This window comes from Podarcis gaigeae (genome assembly GCF_964106915.1).
Source record: "Podarcis gaigeae genome assembly, chromosome: 3".
NCBI classification, from domain to species: Eukaryota; Metazoa; Chordata; class Lepidosauria; order Squamata; family Lacertidae; genus Podarcis; species Podarcis gaigeae.
This window is the reverse complement of record NC_139680.1, coordinates 13,134,046-13,159,300: the sequence shown is the minus strand read 5'-3', so window position 1 is coordinate 13,159,300 and position 25,255 is coordinate 13,134,046. Positions and strand designations below refer to the sequence as shown.

Sequence of the window (25,255 nt, the reverse complement as noted above, 5' to 3'; positions counted from 1 at the left end):
AGGCCTTTTATAAATCGCCGCATGAAAGATTCATGGCAAAAGATAATAATCTTGGCTTCTATTCCGTGCTGAACTCCTCGAAACCTCTTTGGAAGAATTATCAGAAAGGGTGAAAAAGTCACCAGCTTCTATCAGCATTTAATTCCCAGCCTCTCAGCTAGATGTACTCATCCTGGATGCAAAACAGCGCAGCGAATTTGAGTGGCTTTGGATGACCAGTCCTTTCCCAAGAAATGCAACAGAGGAGATTGCTCAATTAAGTGTTTCAAACATGGTTTGATGAGTCGGACTGAATTCAACACAGGTTCCTTCCCTAACTAACTCTGCCATGGATTAATTGAGAAACGAAGGAGGTTGAGACGTGGAGCTCAGAGAGGAGGAAACAGCTTGGTGAAATGAACACAATGTTCCAGGTGCAACTGTCAACAAACACTTCTTTAGGGATGACTAAAGAAAATATCAAGTGTGGTGGGATGATTTAAGGACAATCAAAGAAAGATTTAAACATTTCAGTACAGTGGTACCTCGGGTTAAGAACTTAATTCATTCTGGAGGTCCATTCTTACCTGAAACTGTTCTTGACCTGAGGTACCACTTTAGCTAATGGGGCCTCCCGCTGCCACCGCGCCACTGCCACACAATTTCTGTTCTCATCCTGAAGTAAAGTTCTTAACCCGAGGTACTATTTCTGGGTTTGTGGAGTCTGTAACCTGAAGCATCTGTAACCCGAGGTACCACTATATAGTATGGTATGGTATGGTATGGTATAAGTTTTTTTCAGGCATCCCCAACCTTTGGCCCTCCAGATGTTTTGGACTACATTTCCCATCATCCCTGACCACTGGTCCTGTTAGCTAGGAATCATGGGAGTTGTAGGCCAAAACATCTGGAGGGCCAAAGGTTGGGGATGCCTGGTATATATATTTGATACAACCAGAAACAGTATTCACTCCTTTCAAGATCATTGGCTCAATGAATCATAGAATTGTAGAGTCAGAAAGGACCCCAAGGGCCCTCAAGTCCAACCCACAAAATTCAGGAATCTTTCATCCAACATGGGGCTTGAACCCACAACCCTGAGATTAACTGTATCATGCTCTACCAACTGAGCTATCCTGACTGCTATTCTTCTACAGTTCTCCATGACATATTGTTGTGAACAGGGATTCTCAACTCTCAACAAATGTGAAAGATCAGAAGAGAAAAAGGCTTCTTTGCGTTGATGAGGAAATGAGTTTCTTTGTCTCAGATTAGATCTAATATAAATGAGATTACGTGGCAAAAGAAAGTTCACACCTCTCATTGAGTTTCTATACATATATAAGGTACAGATGTAAGAGGCTCATTTATAATTATATTTTGGGAATTATTCATGTTCTTATGCAGCTGCATTGTTTTAAAATTTCTGGATGTTCCATGAGCATATTATAAAGTAGTTGTAATCTATGATATAAATCAAGCACTGCTAGCAGTCATCCCCCCCCCCCCATGTATTTCTTATCAATAAAAAAATTGGTGTGGCACAAGGAAATTTTTATGCTGAAAGTGTGGCCCAGAGGGAAAAAGTTTGAGAACCACTGTCATAATTCAAGACGCCTTACAGAAATCATTAAATGTGGCCTTCCTCCAGAAAATACTGTATTTGACAAATAGACTGAAACAACAAGAAATTAATCAACAAAATCTACAGAATATTAGCTGACTATTCAAGACCAGTTGGCCAAAGAAAAGTGAAAAGAAACAATTCATAAAATTAGTCCCAGGATGGCTGTAACACAACAGTTCTCAGGGCCAATGTCATGTTTTACAGAGGAAGCAAAGAAAGGAATGAAGAGTAATTGGGTATGAAGTATGGGAATAGCATCATGTTGTTGCTGCACATGTTGATGTTGCATCAGCATTCACCAACTTGGTGCCCTCCAGTTACTGTTGGAAGACAACTCCCATCAGTGCCAACCAGGATGGGCAACGGTCAGGGATGATGAGATTTGTGTTCCAAAACATCAGAAGGGCATCAGGCTGGTTATGTGGTATGAAATCAGCTGTGTGAAGAAAACGTGGAGATCTAAAAGCAGAGGGTATGCACTCTGTCAAGATGCAGATGCCATGTTTTGCTTTTAAAGGCATGGCATGTGTTTGCGTGTGTTTGTGAAAGCTTAGGAAAGTGGGCCTTGTTCATCATTACGGATAAATGATCATTGTTCCTTAGCTTTTGGCATGGTACAATGAGGTGCTGCAGTCAGTTCTTCACTGTGACAACCGTAATAAACTAAGCTGATAGCTAGAAGAACTCTATTGGAAAACTGAGCTCCACATTATAAGCTGGAGGGGATATATATATATATATATATATATATATATATTTCTCCAAACCCACAAAAAATATTATTTTTGCCACTAAAATGACATTTCTTCAAGTTTAGGATAGAATGCTTTGAAATTACTTTTTTTCTTCCCTTGATGGACGGCAACATTGGATTATAAATGTTACACTTCCCCCTAAAGGGAAAGACAGAGCTATAAGGTCTAAATAAATAATCAGCACTTATGTGCTGCGAAATTCTTGTTTTACTAAACACTAAAGTCACAGTAATTATGAATAGATCCATGATATGTGTGTGTTTCTCTTTGCGGTGCAATGTTGTTTCTTAAGCATTTGCTTTGCTTAAAATATAACTCAGGGTGCAGTCTCATAACTAGGACCCACCAGTTAGGGGGCTGTAGCACTTGTTGGAACCCCGGCTTCATGGGTAGAATGCCGAAACACCACTGCCATGACAGACACGCTGATGGAATGGAAATGGGAGTGGAGCGATGGGAAGCAAAGAAGAATTGCACACTTCTGTCATATCCTGTTTCCCTTCAATTTGCTCACATGCCTATGACAAGGCACAAAAATCAGCACACCTCCAGTATATGAACCTCATGCAGAGAGAACGTAAGAGGACTTGTGGCATGAGACGTGTGGCATGGGACGTGTGGCATGGCCCCAGGCTGTGCACACCTAAAACTCACAAGGGGCGAGTTGGGCTTTGGAAAACTACAGAAAGACAGCACTTTGTACGTAACAGCCAGGCCTCACAACCTGCATGGGGAACTCAAGCACTAAGAGCCGGTTACAGTCATAGGTAAAGGTAAAGGTAAAGGGACCTCTGACCATTAGGTCCAGCCGTGACCGACTCTGGGGTTGCGGTGCTCATCTCGCTTTATTGGCTGAGGGAGCCGGCATACAGCTTCTGGGTCATGTGGCCAGCATGACTAAGCCGCTTCTGGCAAACCAGAGCAGCACACGGAAACGCCATTTACCTTACAGTATCTCCTCCCTGGTATGTAAAGAGAAGACTGCTTCTGATAATTAACGGGGTAACAGATCTACCAAGAGAAGAAAACATACTCTGATTTAAGGGCTTCCTTATTTCCCCAGTGGCTGAGTTCTTAACTTTAAATTAACAAAGTACATTTATTATGTATGAAGTTATGCGCACAATTAATTGTATATTAAAAATCCAACTGTGCACGATACTATTGTCATCATTTATTTACAATGCGGTAAATAAATTGGGAGCATGGAGATTGTTTTAAAGCACTTGGTAAAACCGCCCTTTGAAGCAGCCTCTCTCTCCTTCCTTTACATGAGTGGGCAGGTGGGTTGAGGGTAACTCCTTCGCAGACCTCTTTGAATATTTCTGCATTCCCCAGCCCCCAGCTTGGGAATCACTGATCAAGATTCTTTAGGGCAACTAACCATAAATTAGGAGCTTTACTCCTTAGCCTTTTCATCTCCTGAAGATGACCCGCAAGGCAGCAGGTACTCTACAGAATCTTAAGGTGGTGACTACAAAACAGACATTTTCTGCTGTTGCCCCTGTACTGTGGAATGCCCATCCCTCTGTCATATGTGAATTAGCAAACACCTGTTGCTTCTGAAATCTTGTAAACACTTCCCTTTCCCCCCAGGCCTTCCCTGACCCATAAGATTGGAACTGGTTTTATGTGTCTACATTTCTGTTTTATTCACTTTCAATGAGCTTTTATATTGCTGCTTTACTGGTTTCTGGCTGTGTTTTTGTTTTAATGCATAAAAATTATATTGCTTGTATTTTTTGGACTGCATACAGCTTAAGAGATTTTTGAAACATTTAGCAACGTATAAGTGCCTTTTAAGAATAAATATATAACAACAACAATAGAAAAAAACAATGTTAGCAAAGTTTCCATCCCTCAAGACATTGTCCAATTTCATTCAACATTCTCTTGGCTATCTAACCAGTTAAGACAACAATTCAGCAGCATATGTACACATTCAAACAAACTGAGCACTTGTCAAATGACTCTGACAATACAATTGTAGTTGCTGCAGCTTTCCAATAAATGCTGTCAGCTATGGTAATGCATCCATAAAATGCAATGATTAAATCCATTCCAAGCCAGATGCTTCCGTTTCATGTGGCGCCGGTGTACGCACACACACAACCCGCTAAAAAGGTGGGGCATGCATTTCTCACCACAGAGTCAATGCACTCCCTCTTCCTCTCTTAACTCAACACAATATTCTTCTGGCTAATCATTTACATGCTATTTCACTGAGCCACAAATCTTAAACCATGTTTAAGAGCAGCTGTTCCGGAGCCAAGTTCTATAAATATACATTCATCTGCCACGTGACAAGGAACCAGCAGTTGCAGATCAAGGTGGCCTTCTTTGAAATCTTGGCTTAAGCCAATGGAGAATTGGGTAAAGCTTTGACCCAAATATGGAGGACTAACATCAACAGACAACCATGATCTATGCTGCTTATTTATCTACAAAATTCTCTTGAACTCATATAGCAATTATTGGTGTCACAGAAAGTTGGTTTTGAGCCAATATACTTGTTATGATGATATTTTAAACATCCTGACCCTGATGGCTACTTAGTTCTTAAGTATCATGATTTAAGCGAGAAATCCGGTTATATATATATATATACACACCAGTATATATATAAATAATCTTATTTGAAGCAATTTTATTTGCCTTCTAGTTTCTGAGCTAGAAGCTCCAATCCCAAGCATACTTAATTGGAAGCTAGCTTGACATACTCCTAAATAAATATGTCTGCAAGGCAGATACTGCATGTTTCAAAAATAAATGGAAATAAAAAGCCACAAGATTTGACCATGCACTCCGAAGATCGAGAACAAAATTGTGGGTGGCATGCTGGCATGCCCGCGTATCTTTGTACTTAACAGCTGGCTCTTGTAGCAGGGTACTAAATTTTTGGTTGTGCATGCTTTTAGTGATCCCAGGAGATGTTTAAGCAGACACCTTTAGCTTGATCTATAACCTTGAATCCCACTCAACTCAGCAGCAACAGTTTGGCTAAACAGTGCCTCTCTCCACACATGGACACTTTTTACTTAAGGCAGCTGGTGCTACCTAATTATTGAAGTGTCTTGTGTTCCTGAGCACTTGGCTGCATTGCCGGCAGAGTGTGCAGCATCTTTTAAAAAAAGCCAACTGCAATTATCTCTGTCTTAACTTCAGCCACTCTGAATTTTTTTGTGGGCTTTTATCTCCAGCCACACGTCCTTTCACAAAAGGCTTGTGTTCGCATTAAGGGTGTGTTCATTAGAGACTGGATTACTGGAAACACACTCAATATGGGGCATCCCTTGGGCTTAACCAGGAAGCTATAGCTGGTGCAGAATGCAGCAGCTAGATTGTTGACGGGGGTACTCTTGTCAATTTTGCCGAGAGAGCTGCAATAGCTTCCAATATGCTAACCGTGTACAGTTCCGGTTGTCTCATTTAAAGTCCTTAACTGACTTGGGTCCAGACTATCTAAGAGAATGCCTTGCCTATTATCTCCTTGTCTGACAACTGCACTCCTCAAATTGGGGCATCGCTGAGAGTCTATTATGGCCCAGGGATGCTTTCAGCCTGTCCTAGAAACTGGGCTTTTAGCATTTCAGCTTGAGCTCTCTGGAATCAATTAACTTTTTACATATATTTTTTATTAAATTTTCTGTTTTACAATTTCAAACACACATTTTACATCCTTAAGATATCAATGACTCCCCTTCTTCTCTTTCCATGGTTCATTTTACATATCTTAAAAAGGTAAAGGGACCCCTGACCATTAGGTCCAGTTGCGGACGACTCTGGGGTTGTGGCACTCATCTCGCTTTACTGGCCAAGGGAGCCAATATTTGTCCTCAGAAAGCTTCCGGGTCACATGGCCAGCATAACTAAGCTGCTTCTGGCAAAACCAGAGCAGTGCATGGAAACGCTGCTTACTTTCCCGCTGGAGCAGTACCTATTTATCTACTTGCACTTTGACGTGCTTTCAAACTGATAGGTTGGCAGGAGCAGGGACCGAGCAACGGGAGCTTGCCCCGATATTGGCCGAGGGAGCCGGTGTACAGCTTCCGGGTCATGTGGCCAGCATGACTAAGCCACTTCTGGCGAACCAGAGAAGCACACAGAAATGCTGTTTACCTTCCCGCCGGAGCGGTACCTATTTATCTACTTGCACTTTGACGTGCTTTCAAACTGCTAGGGGGGCAGGAGCAAGGACCGAGCAACGGGAGCTCACCCGTCATGGGGATTCGAACCGCCGACCTTCTGATTGGCAAGCCCTAGGCTCTGTGGTTTAGTCCACAGTGCCACCCGTGTCCTATTTTACATATCTTAAATCCCTGCATATTTTACATAAACTATACCAATTGGTTTTCCATTATTGCATCCATCTGGAATCAATTATCAGCTGAAATCAGACAGGTGGGTAACATCATGATGTTTAGACACCTACTGAAGATATTTTTGTTTAGGAAGGCTTTCCCTGGGTTATACCCCTGTCACTTTTCTGATGGTAAGAGCTGGTCAACAGTGTTGGCATTACCTTTGAAGATGGCTTCCGCAGATCTCCCGCCCTCCTGCCCTTTTTTCTTGCGTTCGACACCTTGACCTTGCTATGGACTTTGGTTGGTCACCTGTTGAAGGGGTCTGGTAGGAATTTTCCCACTTGGCAGATTGGCACCAGCCACTTGGTTTTCACCTACCTTGTAGCAAATCATCACAACTTTGTAAGGTCAGGCGGTTAGGCACTGGAAAAATTTGGTTTATGGGAGGGGAGGTTGTGGCCATCAACTACCCCTCCCCTTTAAGGGTATTCTGTTAATGGAATCTGTGGATCGTGGTTCCTGTCCGAAGCCCAGGTGGAGGCTAGGGCCATGGTACAACCTTTCCACTGGCCCTGGGGGGATCTCTGAGTTGATGTACATCAACAGGGCTCCCCCTACTGGTGGTTAACCCTTGTGAGAATTCCTGCATGGCAGGCAGGAGTCAGATATAGTCTGGGTTCGGGTCCAATGCCTAAAGCCAATATCACTCACATTCTGTAACCAATAAACCTGTGGCCTTTCTTAGCCCATTAACCTAAAATACTGGTGTCCACATGTCTTTATTCATCAAAGGAAGGGGTGTGGGGCCTTGACACACAATCCAAAGCGTTTGCCTTGATGGAACAATCACCTTAGTGAGATACTGAATTCCTCCCATTGTTTTTAGAATTTGTACTGTTTTATTGTTTTATTGTACTGTTTTATTGTACGCCAAAGAATTAATGCTTTTGAATTATGGTGCTGGTGGAGACTCTTGAGAGTCCCATGGACTGCAAGAAGATCAAACCTCTCCGTTCTTAAGGAAATCAGCCCTGAGTGCTCACTGGAAGGGCAGATCGTGAAGCTGAGGCTCCAATACTTTGGCCACCTCATGAGAAGAGAAGACTCCCTGGAAAAGACCCTGGTGTTGGGAAAGATGGAGGGCACAAGGAGAAGGGGATGACAGAGGATGAGATGGTTGGATAGTGTTCTCGAAGCTACCAGCATGATTTTGACCGAACTGCGGGAGGCAGTGGAAGACAGAAATGCCTGGCGTGCTCTGGTCCATGGGGTCACAAAGAGTAAACACGACTAAACAATAACATTGTTGTTTGATTCTATTGCTCTCAGAGCGCATGCTTTTTTGTGTTTTTACCATGTACAACACTTCAATGGCTATATGCAGCAAAGTGATCTAAAACTTGTTTAATAAATAAAAACAAATGTCCTGTGGTCAGATCAATACTGGTCCAATATTGAGGACACTGGTGATGTAGGTGGAAGTTGATCAAACTGGATTTCTACTGAGGGAACACTCATGCCATAGGTTATCTTGCTCAACTGAGAGGGGCCCATGCACGTCAACTCCATTACATAGATATTTAGCAAGGTGCATGTGTAAGCTGGCCCAGGTTATCCAAACATTAATTGGAGTCTTAGAAATTTTATGTGTCCATGTCAAAGTGTATTGCAAAAGAGAATTTGACCATCAACTGAATTTTGCATTTGGCAAAGTCACAGAACAGGAATATTTGATGGGCCTCCTGGGGTGAGAGATGGTATTTACAGAACCACTAAAGACTATCATTTGCAAAATGTCAGCTTTTACTATCACGCTCATAAATATATGGTACTATTTCCTTGTGGGCACAAAATAGCCTAACAACTGGGTGTGGACCAGTACAACAGATTGTCCTGACAAGATTGTGCTGACAAGATAACACAAGAGTTAGCATTAAAAATTAAACTGTCAACATCATAATGCTTTTATATAAATCCATTGTGCAGTCACATTTAAAATAATGTGTGCAGTTATGGTGGCTTCTTCAGCAGAACTATTACAGGTTTCAGCAGCAGAAGATAAAGCGATTTCAGTTAGGGGACAGGGGTGAGATAGGCAAAGACTGTAGGTAACAGAAAAATTCTTACCTGGTCTTGGACACATTTCAAATTAAATTACAAAAATAGCAGGGCACTTACAGATCTGTTGTTGTAGGTAATTTCTATACTTAATACACAGAACAATGCTATCAATCCAGAACAATCCTGTGAAGGAACTTTGGGAAACTTATGTACTACAGAGACCATTTTAATTAGTTCCAATAAATGTATAAAATGGAAAACTTGAACTTGCTGTAAACTGCAGCCTCGGAGAGGGACAGTCTTTACTTTGTGCACCTTGCCAAATAAAATGGACTGCTTGTCCCTCACTCCTTATGTTAGGGCTAGATGATGTGTGGCCCTCCATATACTCATTTAATTAATTTAACCACATGTATAAGCCATTCAGGGTGGTTGTTTTTTTTTTAAAAAAAACACCTGTTTTCATAAATTATTTATCAAAAGCCAACAATAAAAAAATTAAAAACTTAACTAAACATAATGCAATCAAATGTCAGAGCAGGCTTGCTGAAACAAATAAAAGAAGTATTTAGCGGTTTTATTCTTGGTTTACAACTTGTGGTTTGTCTGGAGCAAGACAAACCATGAGCCCAGATTCAGACAAAATGCTAAGCCAAACCAAGGTTTAGCCCTGTGTAGTCGGGGAACTCACACTATTGCTCCTTCATGTTAAGCCATGGTTTGGCTTAGCAATGGATCCAATCTGGATATGTTATAGTATCTCTGCTCTGCCCAACAATTAACCATTAGGTATCCAGTTAGAAAATAAGTTAAATTGCAAAAATAATTTTAAGTTGAGCTCCTTGTTCAGTTTTGATTTAAAAAAAACTGGTGCACACTGACGCGATCCATATTGCAGTTCTGAACTCAAAGTAGTGTTTTCATGAAACAAATAATAGGCAATACCTTTCTTTATTTTTTTACTCTTCCTGCGGTTATTCACCTTGTATTAATGTCAACATCCGGACACATGACAGCGTAAGTTTGCATCAGGAACAATATCTGTCATTATATGTAACATGGCCAATTTGAAAAATGTCTTTCTAACCTTCAGTGTCTGATGTTGCAGAGAAAATAACAAGCTTGATCCCTAATTATTGGTATTATCTTGACTACAACAGCAAATCCAACTATTGCATATGAATTTAACAGCAATAGTTATTTTCAAGAGCAACCATTTGCTTTTTTTAAAAAAAATGCAATAATGTTATCTTTGTAATTATAGCCTTATGCTGCCTGCTTGAATCTGCTACTGGCTTATGTAGTTTCACATCAGATGCAAATGGTCAAAATGACCAAGGCCCACACAACATGTTGAAAGTCACTGCTTTTTTGGTGACATAAATATCACAATCCAGAGAAAGGGGGGCTTATGTACAAAGAGTTGTGTGTGGGAGCATTTAAACATGATACTTCCCATACAAAGTTTGAAATGATACATATGGGAGAAAGATCAATGAGCAAAGCATTTCCAACACATCCAAACAGCTGCTTCTTAAATACAAGGTAGGGCCAGTAGCTTCAGCTTTAATTGGGCAAAAGACATCTACAATATTGCAATACTTTGTCAACAGGTCCAATAATCTCGTGGTCATGTTCCAGTCAGAATGATGCAAATGGTAGGGACAGGTAAGGTAAAGGTAAAGGACCCCTGGACGGTTAAGTCCAGTCAAAGGTGACTATGGGGTTAAGGCACTCATCTCACTTTCAGGCTGAGGGAGCCAGCATTTATCCACAGGCAGAACTCTGGGTCATTTGGCCAGCATGACTCAACCACTTCTGGTGCATCAGGACACTGTGACGGAAGCCAGAGCACAAGGAAATGCTGTTTACCTTCCCACTGCAGTGGTACCTATTTATCTAATTGCACTAGCATGCTTTCGAACTGCTAGGCTGGCAGGAGCTAGGACAGAGCAACAGGAGCTCACCCCATTGTGGGGATTCGAACCACAGACCTTCTGATTGGCAAGCCCAAGAGCTCAGTGGTTTAGATCACAGCACCACCCGTGGGTAGCGGCAGAGTAAAGTCAACACTTACTTCCCAGTACTGCTTTCCCTTCTCACTGCTAAAAGTAATGCTACAGTCATGATACCCTGGACAAGCTTTCCCAAGTGTGGAGTGAGATTTCTCTCTCTACACATCCAGGCTAATCTTTCTCAGCCACCATTGCTGGGCTTAGTGGAAAATCAGTTCTTTCCCCCTTCCACTTGCTCAGGCTGGTGGTGCGTTCTGAATAGTGATAACACTGTTACGAATTTGTGGGTGCTAGAAGCTTCTAATCCCTGGATTCAAGAACCATTAATAGCTAATTAAGCCAGGCAGGCTAACCTCCTGAGTAATGGGCCATTAAGAGGACAAAAGATCAAAGGGCTTGTACTAAGCCAGAATTTAGAGTTTATGCAACTGAGAAGCAAGGCAGCAAATGGAAAAAGCCAGAGAGGCAGAGAGATTGTGCATCTCTGTTTGAATCCAAAGCCGTGGCTGTGGGAGAAACAAGTTGCTCTTGGGGTGTTGATGCTGTGAGCCCCTCCATCATAGCCTCAGGTTGCATATATGTGTAAGTAAACCATATCTCATAAGGACACCACAGTCTCTTCTGTGCCTAATATCCAAAAGGAAAAAATGAACCCTGGGTGAGCACCTGGAACCCCTGGAATCTCACACTGCTCAGAGTTTGGGGTGGCGTGCAACAATATAGATCTTGCAATGTGTGTGTAATGAGAGCAGCCAGGTCTTAAGTTGGAGACCTCCCCGACACCACAGTCCCTTGTAAGGGTAGAATTGGGAAGGAGGGCTGGCAGAACTGGCTGCAGGAATTGCTCCAATCTCTGTTCATTGAATTAATTCACGCCCAAGGTAAATTAAGCACATGCTAAGTAGCTTGAATGAATAGGGCCCATTCTGAACAGGTGAGCTTGCTCCTGGTTAGGTCCCTAACAAGGAGGATTGGCAACTTAAGATGATGAAATACACAGGGGTAACAGGCCTAACAAGTAGAATAAGAAAGCAGGAGGAACAAGTACTTAAAAAGGAGTGGAAACTTTTGGTTGAGCATGTAGAAAATAATTGTACCCAAATGAAAACGCTGGCAGCATTAATGTAAAATCAACAGTATAACATATTTAAAGGGATATTATAAAGAGGAGAATGTGGATCAATTGGATAAATAAGAATATGCAGGAATTGGGGTTAAGTCAAAGGAGCCTTAGAAGGGTAAGGAGGGAAGTCATTGAATGTATTGGTATATTGTAAGACTTTAATGTGGAAATGCATATCTGAAAACTTTTCAATAAAATTATTTTAAAATAATTTTTAAAAGAGGAGGAGGAAACTGATGGAAACATAGACATCACCAGGTAACCACCTTTCTGGGGTCAGCATCTCCCTACCTTGAAGGGTTTAGACAGTCCATGAACTCCCAATCATCTGCAGGTATTTTGACTCTATTAACAATAAATCTACATTATCTAATTTGTCAAAACTGCTCCCCCCCCCATACTGCACCTGTGAGGTAGGTGTTGTGCGACGAATTGATAAAATAGTGAGACAGAGGCTGGCTCATATCTTCATTCAAATCCAGTTTTTCAGGTGGAACGACTCCGTTCTCTTCTCCACTCAAATATCTCATAAATCCATCCACCGATATCTGCCCTGGGAGAAAAGAAATTAAAGAAGGCACATACTTTAGCTTCAATAACTCAGCTTGCAGTACACCTTTGTTTGGACTCAACTCATCCCAGAAGAACAAGACATGCTCAACAAATTATTTATCATATCAGCAGCCTTGATTCTATGGTGTGTGTTTTTTTTCATTTTTCAAGTACTCCAAGAACAAAAATGAGCAGACCGCAACCCTTAAGAGTTTGACTTTGCATCTTACTTAAAATGCCGAGGTCCACCAAGCACAACCAGGTGCAAAATAGTAGCTCAGCCCTGGAATGGAGGTAGGTTCTTATGTGTAAGGTAAAGGTAAAGGACCCGTGGACGGTTAAGTCCAATCAATGGCGACTATGGGGTTGAGGCACTCATCTTGCTTTCAGGCCAAGGGAGCCAGCATTTGTCCACAGACAGCTTTCCGGGTCATGTGGCCAGCATGACTGAACTGCTTCTGGTGCAATGGAACATCGTGATGGAAACAAGAGTGCACAGAAATGCTGTTTACCTTCCTGCCACAGTGGTACCTATTTATCTACTTGAACTGGTGTGCTTTTGAACTGCTAGGTTGGCAGGAGCTGGAACAGAGCAACAGGAGCTCACCCCGTCGTGGGGATTCAAACTACCAACCTTCTGATCGGCAAACCCAAGAGGCTCAGTGGTTTAGACCACAGTGCCATGTGTAAACACACCCTAATTCTCCCAGTGCTGAAGAGGAGAAGTGGGCCAAACCACTGCTGCATCCCATACTTTCACTAATGTGCTTTTTTAGGATTGGCAGAGAATAACGTTTCATTTTTATCTGAGGCTACTACTGTGGCTGTGCTGCATTTTCCTCAATTGCAATTAAGCAACTGATTTATCAGTGCTGGAAATGTCACAACGGTGAGCGTCTGATTGCAGAAAAGGAATACCTGATGTTTTCGTCAGGCTTCTTTAATAACTACCACTCAGGAAGGTTGAAAGGATAAATGGAGATGCTTCCCACACATGTGTGTGAGAGAAAAGGACTGGTAATGATCATATAAATAACAGAACAATGATAAACCATCCAAACAATCGTCTGCATCGTCCCAACACATTGAAGTACTGGTGAGTCTTACAGAACAAGTATATCAGGGCAACTTGTTCCTGAGTGTACATAATGGCAATTGAAAGCACAGCAAGGTCACTTTTCTCTACTGCAGATCAGGATGCATATGCATGGCTTTGTACACGTCAGAGAGGGGTGAGAGGTTGTCTTCTCCCCAAGTGCATGGCATGCTTTGTTTCCCTTTCTCATAACACCCTGCTCCTGAACACCTATTTGTGAAGCTGACGGATGCACGTGCGCAATGTCTGTCTCAAATGCAGACACCTGTCTCAAGTACAAAGTGAATCGAGACTGAATTTGCGAGCCGGACTGAAGCCGGCTTGAGCAAAAAGACACCACACAGCAGTATTTCTCAAGAAGCTACACAATCAGTGTGGATTGTGAGCATCATTTGTGAGCATCATTTGTGTGCAGCTTCCAAAACTAGCACCGGGAGTGCATCGGATACAGGGTCATCACCAATGTATACATACCCTTGTACAAGCAGCTGCTGTTTTAGGCACGTCCAATATGTACACAACCACATATCATGCCGAACCCAGAAGTGACCCGGAAATGCCACTAAAAGTCACCAAAAGGAGTGGAATGGGGAGGGGGCGTGATGGGGTGTTTGCAGGCTTTTTCAATGGGTGTTCCAATTACACGTGATTTCATGCAAGCACGCAATGATCCGGGACACATCACCACCACCACCACCACCCCCCCAAAAAACCCCCCAGAGAGTTGCCTGAAGTCGTATTACCAACTGACATGTGAAGTTTGATAACTTCAGAAGTTCCTGGTCAGTTCTCACTTAAGTATTATATTTCAGCTGCCAAACAGAGGGCAGTCAACCTCCTAGGGAAATTTTGGAATAACTTTTCATAGGAAAAAGAAACGTTTCCAGAACACACGACCAAGTCTTGCCAATGTGCTATTCAGTTCCCATGCACTTTCATGAGTAGCACTGACAGGTAATGATGCACTGAAATTCTAATATCCTCCATATGCCTGTATTATTAATAGAATGTCTTCTGCCAACTTCAGTTGGACTCTTTCCAGTCATTTAGTCAACAGAGAAAATAAGAACATAAACTGATTACTCAGAGGGGAGGGGGGAGAAAGTTTCAAGATCATTCCGTTCTGTCTGCTTTTGTTGAATCTGAAAAACTCATTGTTTTTATTGCAAATGATAATGCCAGGCTGAATGTAGATCTCCTGGCAGCTAGCAAGAGGCTCAGCTCTTCAAGGGATTCTCTAAATGGACACATTTTCTTCATGTCCTAATATGCAGCTCTTGTTTAGAAATGTGAGCCCATGAGGGATTTCAGAAGACCCCCTATGAAATGTTTGCAGTAATGAAGTTTTGGAAGCTCCCTGCTTGCTTCCTCCTAGGATTTCTTTTGCTGTCCTTTTCAGGTGTGCGACACACAGCAGTCAAGACTGAAACCATGACTGCAGAAGACCTGCTGGGAAGTGGCAGCCTGGATGCTTACTCATGAGCAAATCTGCTGACGGCACACAGGGCATTGCTCTCAGCTGCTTCTCGATAAAGCATGTTGGATTCCTTCCCATCTACTGCAACCCTTCGCAGGGAAGTAGACTGGTGGATTGGAGAAGATTTCTCCCTTTGAAGTGGTAAAGGACTTCTCAGCTAGAGCTGGGCTGAAATTCTCTGTCCAAGGTTCTGCAAAAATAGGAACCCCCCCCCCCCCAAGAAAATGGTGGCTCTTTTACTGCTGATTTCTTGGGGAGGGGGAGAAATATCTTTGGATTTTTTGGGAAGCTGCTGCTGCTTACATTACTAGGCAAACATCTGGTGGGACGTTTTTGGGAATGGGAGGTTTACAGGGGAGTGTAATGGGAGGAGGAGAAAAAATATGTTAAAAATGCTTTTAATTGAATAAATTAAGGAAATATCAGAATTATAATTATAAATGTGTATAATACGCACTATTTAAAGCAAGATCATGTTACTCCATCAGTCATGGCTTCCCCCAAGGAATCCTGAGAACTGTAGTTTGAGAACGGTGCTAAGAGCTGATAGGTAAAGGTAAAGGTACCCCTGCCCGTACGAGCCAGTCTTGACAGACTCTAGGGTTGTGCGCTCATTTCACTCTAGAGGCCGGGAGCCAGCGCTGTCCACAGACACTTCCGGGTCACGTGGCCAGCGTGACGAAGCTGCTCTGGCGAACCGGCACCAGAGCAGCACACGGAACGCCGTTTACCTTCCCGCTATAAAGCGGTACCTATTTATCTACTTGCACTTAAGGGTGCTTTCGAACTGCTAGGTGGGCAGGAGCTGGGACCGAACGACAGGAGCTCACCCCGCCGTGGGGATTCAAACCGTCGACCATGCGATCGGCAAGTCCTAGGCTCTGAGGTTTTACCCACAGCGCCACCCGCGTGGCTGATAGGAGACCCTTATTCCCCTGGCAGAGCCACAGTTTTCAGAGTGGCTTTAACTCTTCTTAGGGAACTCTTGGAATTGCTGAACTATTGTGGTGAAATAAGAGCATCCCAATTCCCATCATCCCTGACCACTGGTCCTGTTAGCTAGGGATGATGGGAGTTGTAGTCCCAAAACAGCTGGAGGGCCGAGTTTGGGGATGACTGTGCTAGGACAAAAAGAGACCTTGAAGGTTACCCTACAAGTTGGTGTCCGACAGGAGCTAGAAAATCTTTTCTGAAATGGTATCAGAGTGTAGGTGGGGCAGAACAGATCCCATAAATTTCATTCTTGTTTCAGGGCAGAGTGAACAAAAGAACAAGCAATGAGGTAGATCCTCAATTTCTGGTACCCCACAAATGTAGTACCAAGGGAGTGTGAGAATATCTGCCACTGAGCGTAGCTGTAGGCAGTTTGGAAGTGGAAGGCCGTAAATGCTCGCCTAAGCTTTGGAAATGTGGGCTTTACAAGGTAATCAGCCGTTTGATGTTCCAATTTATAAAGTCGATATCATTTTAAAAATTAATTATTTAATGTCCTGTCTATCCAATTGAGCACCATAATGGAAAATATAATCGCAGAGTTTCCCCTTTGAATTCAGAGTAGAAAACGTACTGAGTGGAATAGGATATGAATCAAGCAACTTCTGATATTTTAAGCTCCAATTTTTGCAGTTTGGTAATATAACTTAGGGAATATGCTTTCTGGAGACACTGTAGCTCTGTGTGGGGACTACAGTTCTCATGATTCCTGGGGGGTTCCATGACTGTTTTAAAATGGAACGATAGTGATTTAAATGTATAGGGTAGATGGGACCAATGTCTAAGTACAACTAAAAGAGACTTTGTAAACATAAACCCTAGCAAAACATTTTAAAATTTAAGAACATACTGCTATTTTTGCTCTCCATCAAGTGATTTATTTTTCGCCCACTTCTAAAACAAAAAGGATACTGAAGAATGACTGGCGTGCTGTGTTGCACAACGTGGCTGCTGAGTGACTACTCTCAACGGCTCAACTGAGAGACAGTTTTTTAATTAAGGAAATATAGGGTGACAGGTGAGCTTATTTTAAGAGTAAGCCAACCTCTTTAATAATATGTGGCCATGGTTCTTTAAAAAGAAAATGAAGTACAGGTGATATTTAGCAAGTGTATGACAATCTCCATAATATTATGCTACCATGTTCCCATCAACATTTAGTTAAAAATTATCTTAATAGACAGACTGCAGGACTGGATAATTGCAGAGGTAAAGCCTTAAGATTCTGAACAATCTATTTTAAAAGACAACCGTCCCTTGTCAATCTTAGATAATGCCTGACTTTACAAGGAATTTCATTCTGAAACACTACGTCTGTTTTGGTTTTGCCTTTTATTTTCTCCCTTCTTTTCCAGTTACAATTGTCCCTCTGGCAGGTTAATAAGGGGATTTGCAAACTATGGGTTATATCAATTCCTGGATATTTGTGAATGAGCAGAATGGATTCCCCCTAGTGATATTAGCTTACTTTATCTGTAGTGAATATCCGAGTTTGATTATCCGCTGATTAGGTAGACAGCTAGATATAGTTAGTTCCCTTCTTCCAGTGAAAAATCTAAAGCAGGGGTACATGTTTACTTTTAGTTAATTCCATTATTAAAACTGTTGGAGGACTGTTGGAAACTTCCTAAATGGCAATTCAGCTATTAAGGAATCTATAGGCTAATAGCCAATATATTTGGGTGATGAGCTTCCAGAGAAGTTAAATGGTGAGAAGCCATTTCTCCACCAGAAAAAGAGACACCACTGCCATCCCTATACTGCCTGCCTGCTAGCAGCTACTTACTTAAGGGGCTGTTTCCTCTTACAGTTATGCCATCAACGCTAACCAGAAGCACGTGAAAATTGGTTTTAAGATTGCCTACATCTGCCTGCTGTTGGCTGGGATGCAAAATTATGTAGTAATTTAATCCACAGGGGAGGGAGAAAGGAAAAGGAATCCTGAAGATGGGCGCCCCTCCTGTTTTGTTGCCTGAGATGGAGAGAAAAAAGATACATTGTACCCGAGGCCAATCAAGTTATTTGGGCACAAGAGGCAGAAAACCCACAAGAACGTTTTCCTCTCCTTGGCAGGAAAAAAACTACTACTACAGCAACAAATTAAGTATCTAACGGGCTTCCTTCAGCCTGTCCGTTCGTGTCTAAAACTACGCTTGCCAAGCTCTGTTGCCCTGTTATAGAAGGGATGCCGACATTCTCTGCTTCTTCGGTAATCAGGCCAGACTGCGGAATTCCACATCAGAAAAAGCTATATAACGCCCAAAGTACCTGCCTGCAAACTGCACTGCTGTCCATTTCACTTAGTCAGATGCTAGTAGCCACTATAACCACACACTGCTGCTGCTCACCTGAATAAAATATACGCCATGCCCAAATGCTCTTCCTTCTGTCTGAAAGACAGAGACATTAAGTATGCTTTCTGTTTCAATCAAAGAAAGGATGAACCTTGTGACCCCATGTGGATACTGCCTGCCCAAAGGAGAGAGAGGCTGGCCACTGTGACCTCACGATGATGCTACCTTCCTGAAGGAGAGAGGCTGGCCACTGTGACCTCATGATGATGCTGCCTCCCTGAAGGAGAGAGGCTGGCCACTGTGACCTCATGATGATGCTGCCTCCCTGAAGGAGAGAGACTGGCCACTGTGACCTATGATGATGCTGCCTCCCTGAAGGAGAGAGACTGGCCACTGTGACCTATGATGATGCTGCCTCCCTGAAGGAGAGAGGCTGGCCACTGTGACCTCATGATGATGCTGCCTCCCTGAAGGAGAAAGAAACATGTCCACATGTTACCCACCACTTTCATGAGAAAGATACCCTTTGCACCCAGGATTTGTCAGACAGGATTTGCTTGGCTTTCTTCCTTACACTCCCACACTCTCAAATGCAAGGTCAACACTCTTTAAATAGCCCTCAAAGTCCACAAATTTTAAAGGACTTTTAACTCCTTTTGGTCTCTCTCTCTCTCTCTCTCTCTCTCTCTCTCTCTCTCTCTGTGTGTGTGTGTGTGTGTGTGTGTGTGTGCTGTGTTCACCTCCTTCATGCAACAAGGCCCTTCTGTAATGAATAGGGTTGATGAAAACTAAATCCGAAACAAAAGCTAAAGTTTTAAAACGGCTAAGACTAAAATTAAAAATCAAAACTAAAATGTTCCCTCCATTGCAGACCAAAGCATCATATTCTCATTTCACAGGAGTTTGGTGAGATGGGAAGAGTTGGTGATTTCTTCCCAGGAGAGTTACAATGACAGCTACAATCAAATCAATAAAGCATCCTTGTGGAACATATTTGAATTCCATACACCTGGATGCAAAAAATACTGTAGCAGCAGTTGCAGCAGCATTTTGCCCTGGCTAATCCAAGTCTATTTTCCAGAGAGAGTGAATTCTACATCTGATAGATATGGGCAAAATCTCTCAGCAAACACTCATGGTACTCAGCACCAGACTTGCAAAATCCAACCATAATCCATGCCTTTTCAAAGCATACAGCCTGCAATAAAAATGAACAAATCTCAACACCAAGTCAAACAAAGCTACACTTGCGCACTCCTGTATCGCTACCTTCACAATCCCTTGCTGTTTGGCAGCCCCTATCACTGCTGCTTTGTTTTGTATTGTGGATTTATCTTCTTGATCCATTTAATTAACAGACATAAAGTGCTTCCTTCAACTTCCAACTAGTTGCTGGAAGAGAATTGCTGCATAAACAGTCAGGAGGTTTTCACATTACAATAAAATCTTTGGCTGAGCTCATAGCTAAGCCTCATTAACACAGGAGACCAGCTGCAAACAAATAAATGTTAGCAAAAAGGGAACATCTTTATAAATTGGATCAAACTGCACCTTTTCATTTGTTTGTATTTTATTTATATTTACAAGTTATTATAAAAAGTTTGTAGATTAAATTGTGTGATGTTAATTAAGGAAGTCTGGGGACCACAGTGGATTATGAGAAATTTCATTCCCCTTGCTTCCCTTGTGGTAAACTAAAGAAACAGGGCTGAGAAGCTTTCAAAATTGTATCTTAATTTGCATAGTTCCCAGAGGGCACAGATTGTCTCTTTCTCATTATTATTTTGCAAAATACAGGTCCCCACACCAAATTATTTTGTGATTCAAGACTCAGTGCAAGTAGACAGGGGCCAGCAACTGGCAGCTGCTAAGTTAACAGGGGCACAAAAATTATAATTTTTGGTAGTAAGTGACATGCTGGGTAAAAGGTAAAGGTAAAGGGACCCCTGGGCAGTTAAGTCCAGTCAAAGGCGACTATGGGGTTACGGTGCTCATCTCGCTTTCAGGCTGAGGGAGCCGTGTTTGTCCACAGACAACTTTCCAGGTCATGTGGCCAGCAGGGCTCAACCGGTTCTGGCACAATGGAACACTGTGACAGAAGCCAGAGTGCATGAAAATGCCATTTCCCTTCCCACCACAGCAGCACCTATTTATCTACTTGCACTGCTGTGCTTTTGAACTGCTAGGTTGGCAGGAGTGGGGACAGAGCAATGGGAGCTGACTCCGTCATGGGGATTCGAACCACCAACCTTCTGATTGGCAAGCGCAAGAAGCTCAGTGCACCACAGCACCACCCATATCCCTCTGGGTAGGGTAGTAGCAGCAGGGGCCCAGATTGCCACTGAGCCCCCAATCAGTGTCACTAAATCTGGTGCCCACCAAAGCCTAGTGGGGAATGTCTGATAACATGGAAATGATACCTGCAGCAGTACCAGGGACTCCAGAGAGTAGGATACACCTGTTAGCTAAAAGGCACAAGACAGGAATGTGTTCCTCTGGATGTTGTTGGAATTCATATCCCATCAGCTTCAGACAGCATGGATATGGTCAGAAATTATGAAGAGCCACAGGATTTCCCCAATATCCTCTAGTTTTCTGCAAATACTTCCAGCCCCTGCCTCTCTCCTAATACATAGCACCTTGCTAATTGCATTACATGCTCAGGGAAATGTTTATAGATGTCTCTTCAAAGTACCCACTACCTAGTTTGTATTATACTGACCTAATGCAGTTTAAATCAAGGTTGAGAATCTCTGGCTCTTGGTCTCAATGCAGCCCTTGATGCCTTTGAATGGAGTCTGTACCTTCCCTTCCGTAACTTAATCCCCTGCACAGCAATTACTCTGACAGACCACAAACAAGCTCCCATTAGTGAAACTGGGAGCTCCCCCCACCCGCCAAAAAAAGCATAATTGCTGCAGAGAAGGGGTGTGTGTATTTTTTGGGTAGTATGTGTGCCAACTGGGAAGGAAAAGGTGGCCTTCGCTGATCTCTGCACTTGGATAGCCCCTACTCAACATCATACCCCCACCAAGTATCAATTAGGCTTAGGATAAGGTCTTGTTCATAGGAATGGGACTTTTGTTTGATAAGACAAGTTGCAACATGGGAGGAGTGACAGCTGGGGAGGGAAGGATTAATCCTTCTTTTCCCATGTGTTGCCACCCCTGATATATCTCTCCCCCCCCCCCCGTCACCATATACAGCACTTAAAGGTAAAGGGACCCCTGACCATTAGGTCCAGTCGCGGACGACTCTGGGGTTGCGGCCCTCATCTCGCTTTACTGGCTGAGGGAGCCAGCGTACAGTTTCCGGGTCATGTGGCCAGCATGACTAAGCCACTACTGGCGAACCAGAGCAGCGCATGGAAACGCCATTTCCCTTCTCGCCAGAGCGGTACCTATTTATCTACTTGCACTTTGACATGCTTTCAAACTGCTAGGTTGGCAGGAGCAGGGACCAAGCAACGGGAGCTCACCCCATCGCGAGGATTCGAACCGGCGACCTTTTGATCGGCAAGCCCTAGGCTCTCTAGTTTAGACCACAGTGCCAGCCGCATGCCTTAAGCACTTAGGCTTAGAAAAAGGTTACCAAACATGTGAATGGATGTGCTGCTTTTTTGGGGGGGGGGGGAGGCATACAGAAAGAGAGAAAGGCAAAGAGAGAGAAAGCAAAAGGGAAAGAAAGAAAATGCAGCTCACAATAAGGATGCACAAAAGAGGTGACATTTCTTATTTTATTCTCATGGATATTTCCAAGCCATTAAAAAATTATTAGATAAGTTGGACGTATAGCTGCAAAACAGTTGTGGGTTTTTCACGAGGGAAGAGTTATCCAAGTCATTCTGCTTGCTGGGGTTTCTGTTAATGGTGACCCTAGCAGTAGTGCCCATTATTGCCCTTTCAGAGGTGTGCGTGTGTGCAAAAACACACACACCTGTATAGTTTTGTTTTATGGAAGATGAACACATCATCCCTTTCTTTAAAAGAAAAGGCATTTGAAGATGAAGGGGAAAGTTATCTTCATTGCATATGGTTCCCTGTTTAAAGCACATAACTTAAAAAAGTCGTCAAGAGCTCTGCTTGCCATTTTTTTAAAAAAGATAATAATAATAATAATAATAATAATAATAATAATAATAATAATAATAATAGAAACAATAGTTCAAGCCTATGTTGAGCAGGAGGATAAATTAAGGTCCAAGGTCCTTCCCAGGTCTAGAGTTTAAAGGGCTCCATCCCCAGAACAGAAACTGACCCTGAAACAATGAATAAAGACAATTAATCAGAAATCTAGCACCTGCACTCATCAGGAAGCAATACAGTGGTCTGAACCTGCACACAGGAAGTAGTTTATTAAAGGCACAGGAAATCTCAGTTGTGCTTTGCCTGTCTACATTATGCAGGTTGGGCTGCAATTTACATTTTATTACAGCAAATAAATAAAAATCATATCTGAAAACACAAAGAAGGATAGTGGAACATAATGACACCAGGGACTTTTGCGTCACAGCACCTTCATCCCAGTACATATCATATGAATGGAGAGTTCATTCCCATCATGAAAAGCTGCAAGGTCTACATATGGCTCCCCAGAAAGCAATCCAACATGAAAACAAGGGATTGCTTATAAGATGGGACTGCCCTCTTAGAAAAGCCTGATCACATCAACTAGCCATTGCAGATGCCAAATCCCTCTTTCTACCTCACTCTTGTCCTTTTTAGGCCCATGGTTTTGCTGGCTCTGCAGATAAACATCTAGTGAATGTTCTGCGAAGACATTTTCAGCTTCCTTTGCCGTGGGCTCTGCCTCTTGGAAAATGTGCTTCCGTCAGTGCCCTTGTTACCACAAAGCATGACTTATGAGGGATGTGGTTTATGTCAGATGCTATATTTAAAAGTGCACTGTACTATTAAGGTGTCTTCAAAGTGGAAAAGCGGGGCCCTCCCTGCTTTGTACTAGCTCCTGCCTCTACGTTCTCCGTTGCCTAGGAGACAGACCCATCAACTTGTACGCAGCAGACTTTGACAGGCGCTTCTACACTCTTTAGCAAACATAGATTTAAAACAGTGAGGCCAATCTGTCTAAAAATTGACAGGGGGGAAGATGCTTCTTAAATCAAGGCTGAGATGTTATGGTTCTGTTTATGTGTGGTGATCCCCTACGTTGGAGGTAAGTTTTTGTTTTTAAGCAATGCTTGCAGGCTTGGAGGGGAAAACATTCTTCCTCAGTGCACAATAAATTCTACATCTTGGTGTAGATATATATTCAATCATTTCTTTAAAACAAAACACTCCAATCTGATTTGAACATGTGATGTCTGAAACAAAATTTCTCTCAAAATATTTTGGGTCACATAACTTTTTTGTGGTTTTGTTTTGTTTTTTTTGAGGGAGGGACTCATGACCGTCCCCTAGATTTGTATTCACCGAAGCTGAACTTCTTTATTATAAAGTCTGGTGATATTCCAGTTCAGGGCTGGGGAAGGAATCCCAGTAATGGAGACAGCAGTGCTTGCCTCTTTTAAAAAAGAAATAAATCAAGCCTTTGGTATATACAATCAGAACAAAACCATCAATGTGCCTACACACTCCCTTTTAGGTGCCAGAGTTTATGCTGGGTGTTGAGAAAGTATAAGCAGTATATCTCTGCAATATACAAAATCACAAGGGTGTCATCACTTGGCCACAGACAGGTAGCATTGTGACACGTAGCGTGATGAGCTGCTGGGCTGTTAGGCAGGTAGGTAACCCAGGTGAGGAGAGAAGTAGGTATCTGGAGGATAGAGATGCAGGCACAATAAATGTGAGGAGCAGAGAACCAGAGGAGGAAAACAGGGTCAGGTGAGCAGCCCAGGCAACCTGTGGAGGTTTGGTGAGATCTGGGAAGGCGGGAGTGTTGGCAAGGTGTAAATACATTGTATGTGGAACTGCCTTTAAAGATGGTTTGGAAACTACAAGTGGTGCAGAATTTGGCAGCCAGATTGCCGACCAGTGCAAGATGATCTGAACATATAAAACCAATTCTAGAACACCTACCAATTGCTTTCCAGAATCGATTCAAAATGCTAGTTTTGACCTAGGAAGCCTCAGGACCCCAAGATCTCAAGGACTCCCCAATCTTACTGATAACTTCCTTAGGTTACTTTAGGATCTAAGGCAGGCATAGGCAGACTCGGCCCTCCGGATGCTTTGGGACTACAACTCCCATAATCTCTTGCTAACAGGACCAGTGGTCAGGGATGATGGGAGTTGTAGTCCCAAAGCATCTGGAGGGCTGAGTCTGCCTATGCCTGACCTAAGGCAATGCAGATTTATCCATGTATCATCAAATGTGTATTTATTTATTTGTATGTATGCTAGTTTTTGGAAGTGTTTTAACTATGAAATCTATTATAATAAATTTAGCAAAGCAGCCACCATATGATGAAGAGATATTTGGGGAAGTGGCCACAAAGAAGGGCTACATCCAAGTTGGCACAGGGAGAGTGGCAGCCTCAGTCAGAGGCGACTTCTGCTTTTCTCTTCCATGGCACTGCCCCTCTACATGCCATGCCTTCTGTTCCCTCGTGTATCCCTTTGGTCTTTGCCAAAAATGTCCTTCTTTGGGGTTGTAGTGATGTTAGGAAATCTTAGTTAGACAAACTTTGGTCAAGCTGAAGAAAAGCATTGTGGGAGAACCAAAGACCAGAAGAATTATGGGGAATGTGTATTTGTTACTTTAAACCGTAGACTAATTGTGAATAAGTTATCTCATGCATCTGCAGGAAGGAAACTTCCCCAAGTGATTTGTGGGTTTTAACACCTGGTTATCTAAGATGCTGTCTTTATGTGAATGGGGCTATCAAACCTTATTACAACAAGGAAGGAGAATCTGGTGGGGGGGGGGGAATTGGGAGGAACCCTTTCATCCCAAGGTCTTGAGAACAAATAAGCTCCAGCTGTCACAAGCTGAGTTATCACCCTACTAGGCGACCATT

The 25,255-nt window shown here is 42.8% G+C and overlaps 1 protein-coding gene across 3 annotated transcripts in view; it reads right to left on the bottom strand.

The window, feature by feature from the left end:
• Positions 1-25,255, bottom strand: part of PLCB1 (phospholipase C beta 1) — a 460,081-nt gene that overhangs the window by 124,767 nt on the left and 310,059 nt on the right. For all 3 annotated transcript variants that reach the window (XM_083730042.1, XM_083730041.1, XM_083730043.1), the window contains one exon: positions 12,271-12,417. In XM_083730042.1, the coding sequence (XP_083586168.1) occupies positions 12,271-12,417 (147 nt within the window). The remainder of the gene's footprint in view (positions 1-12,270; positions 12,418-25,255) is intronic.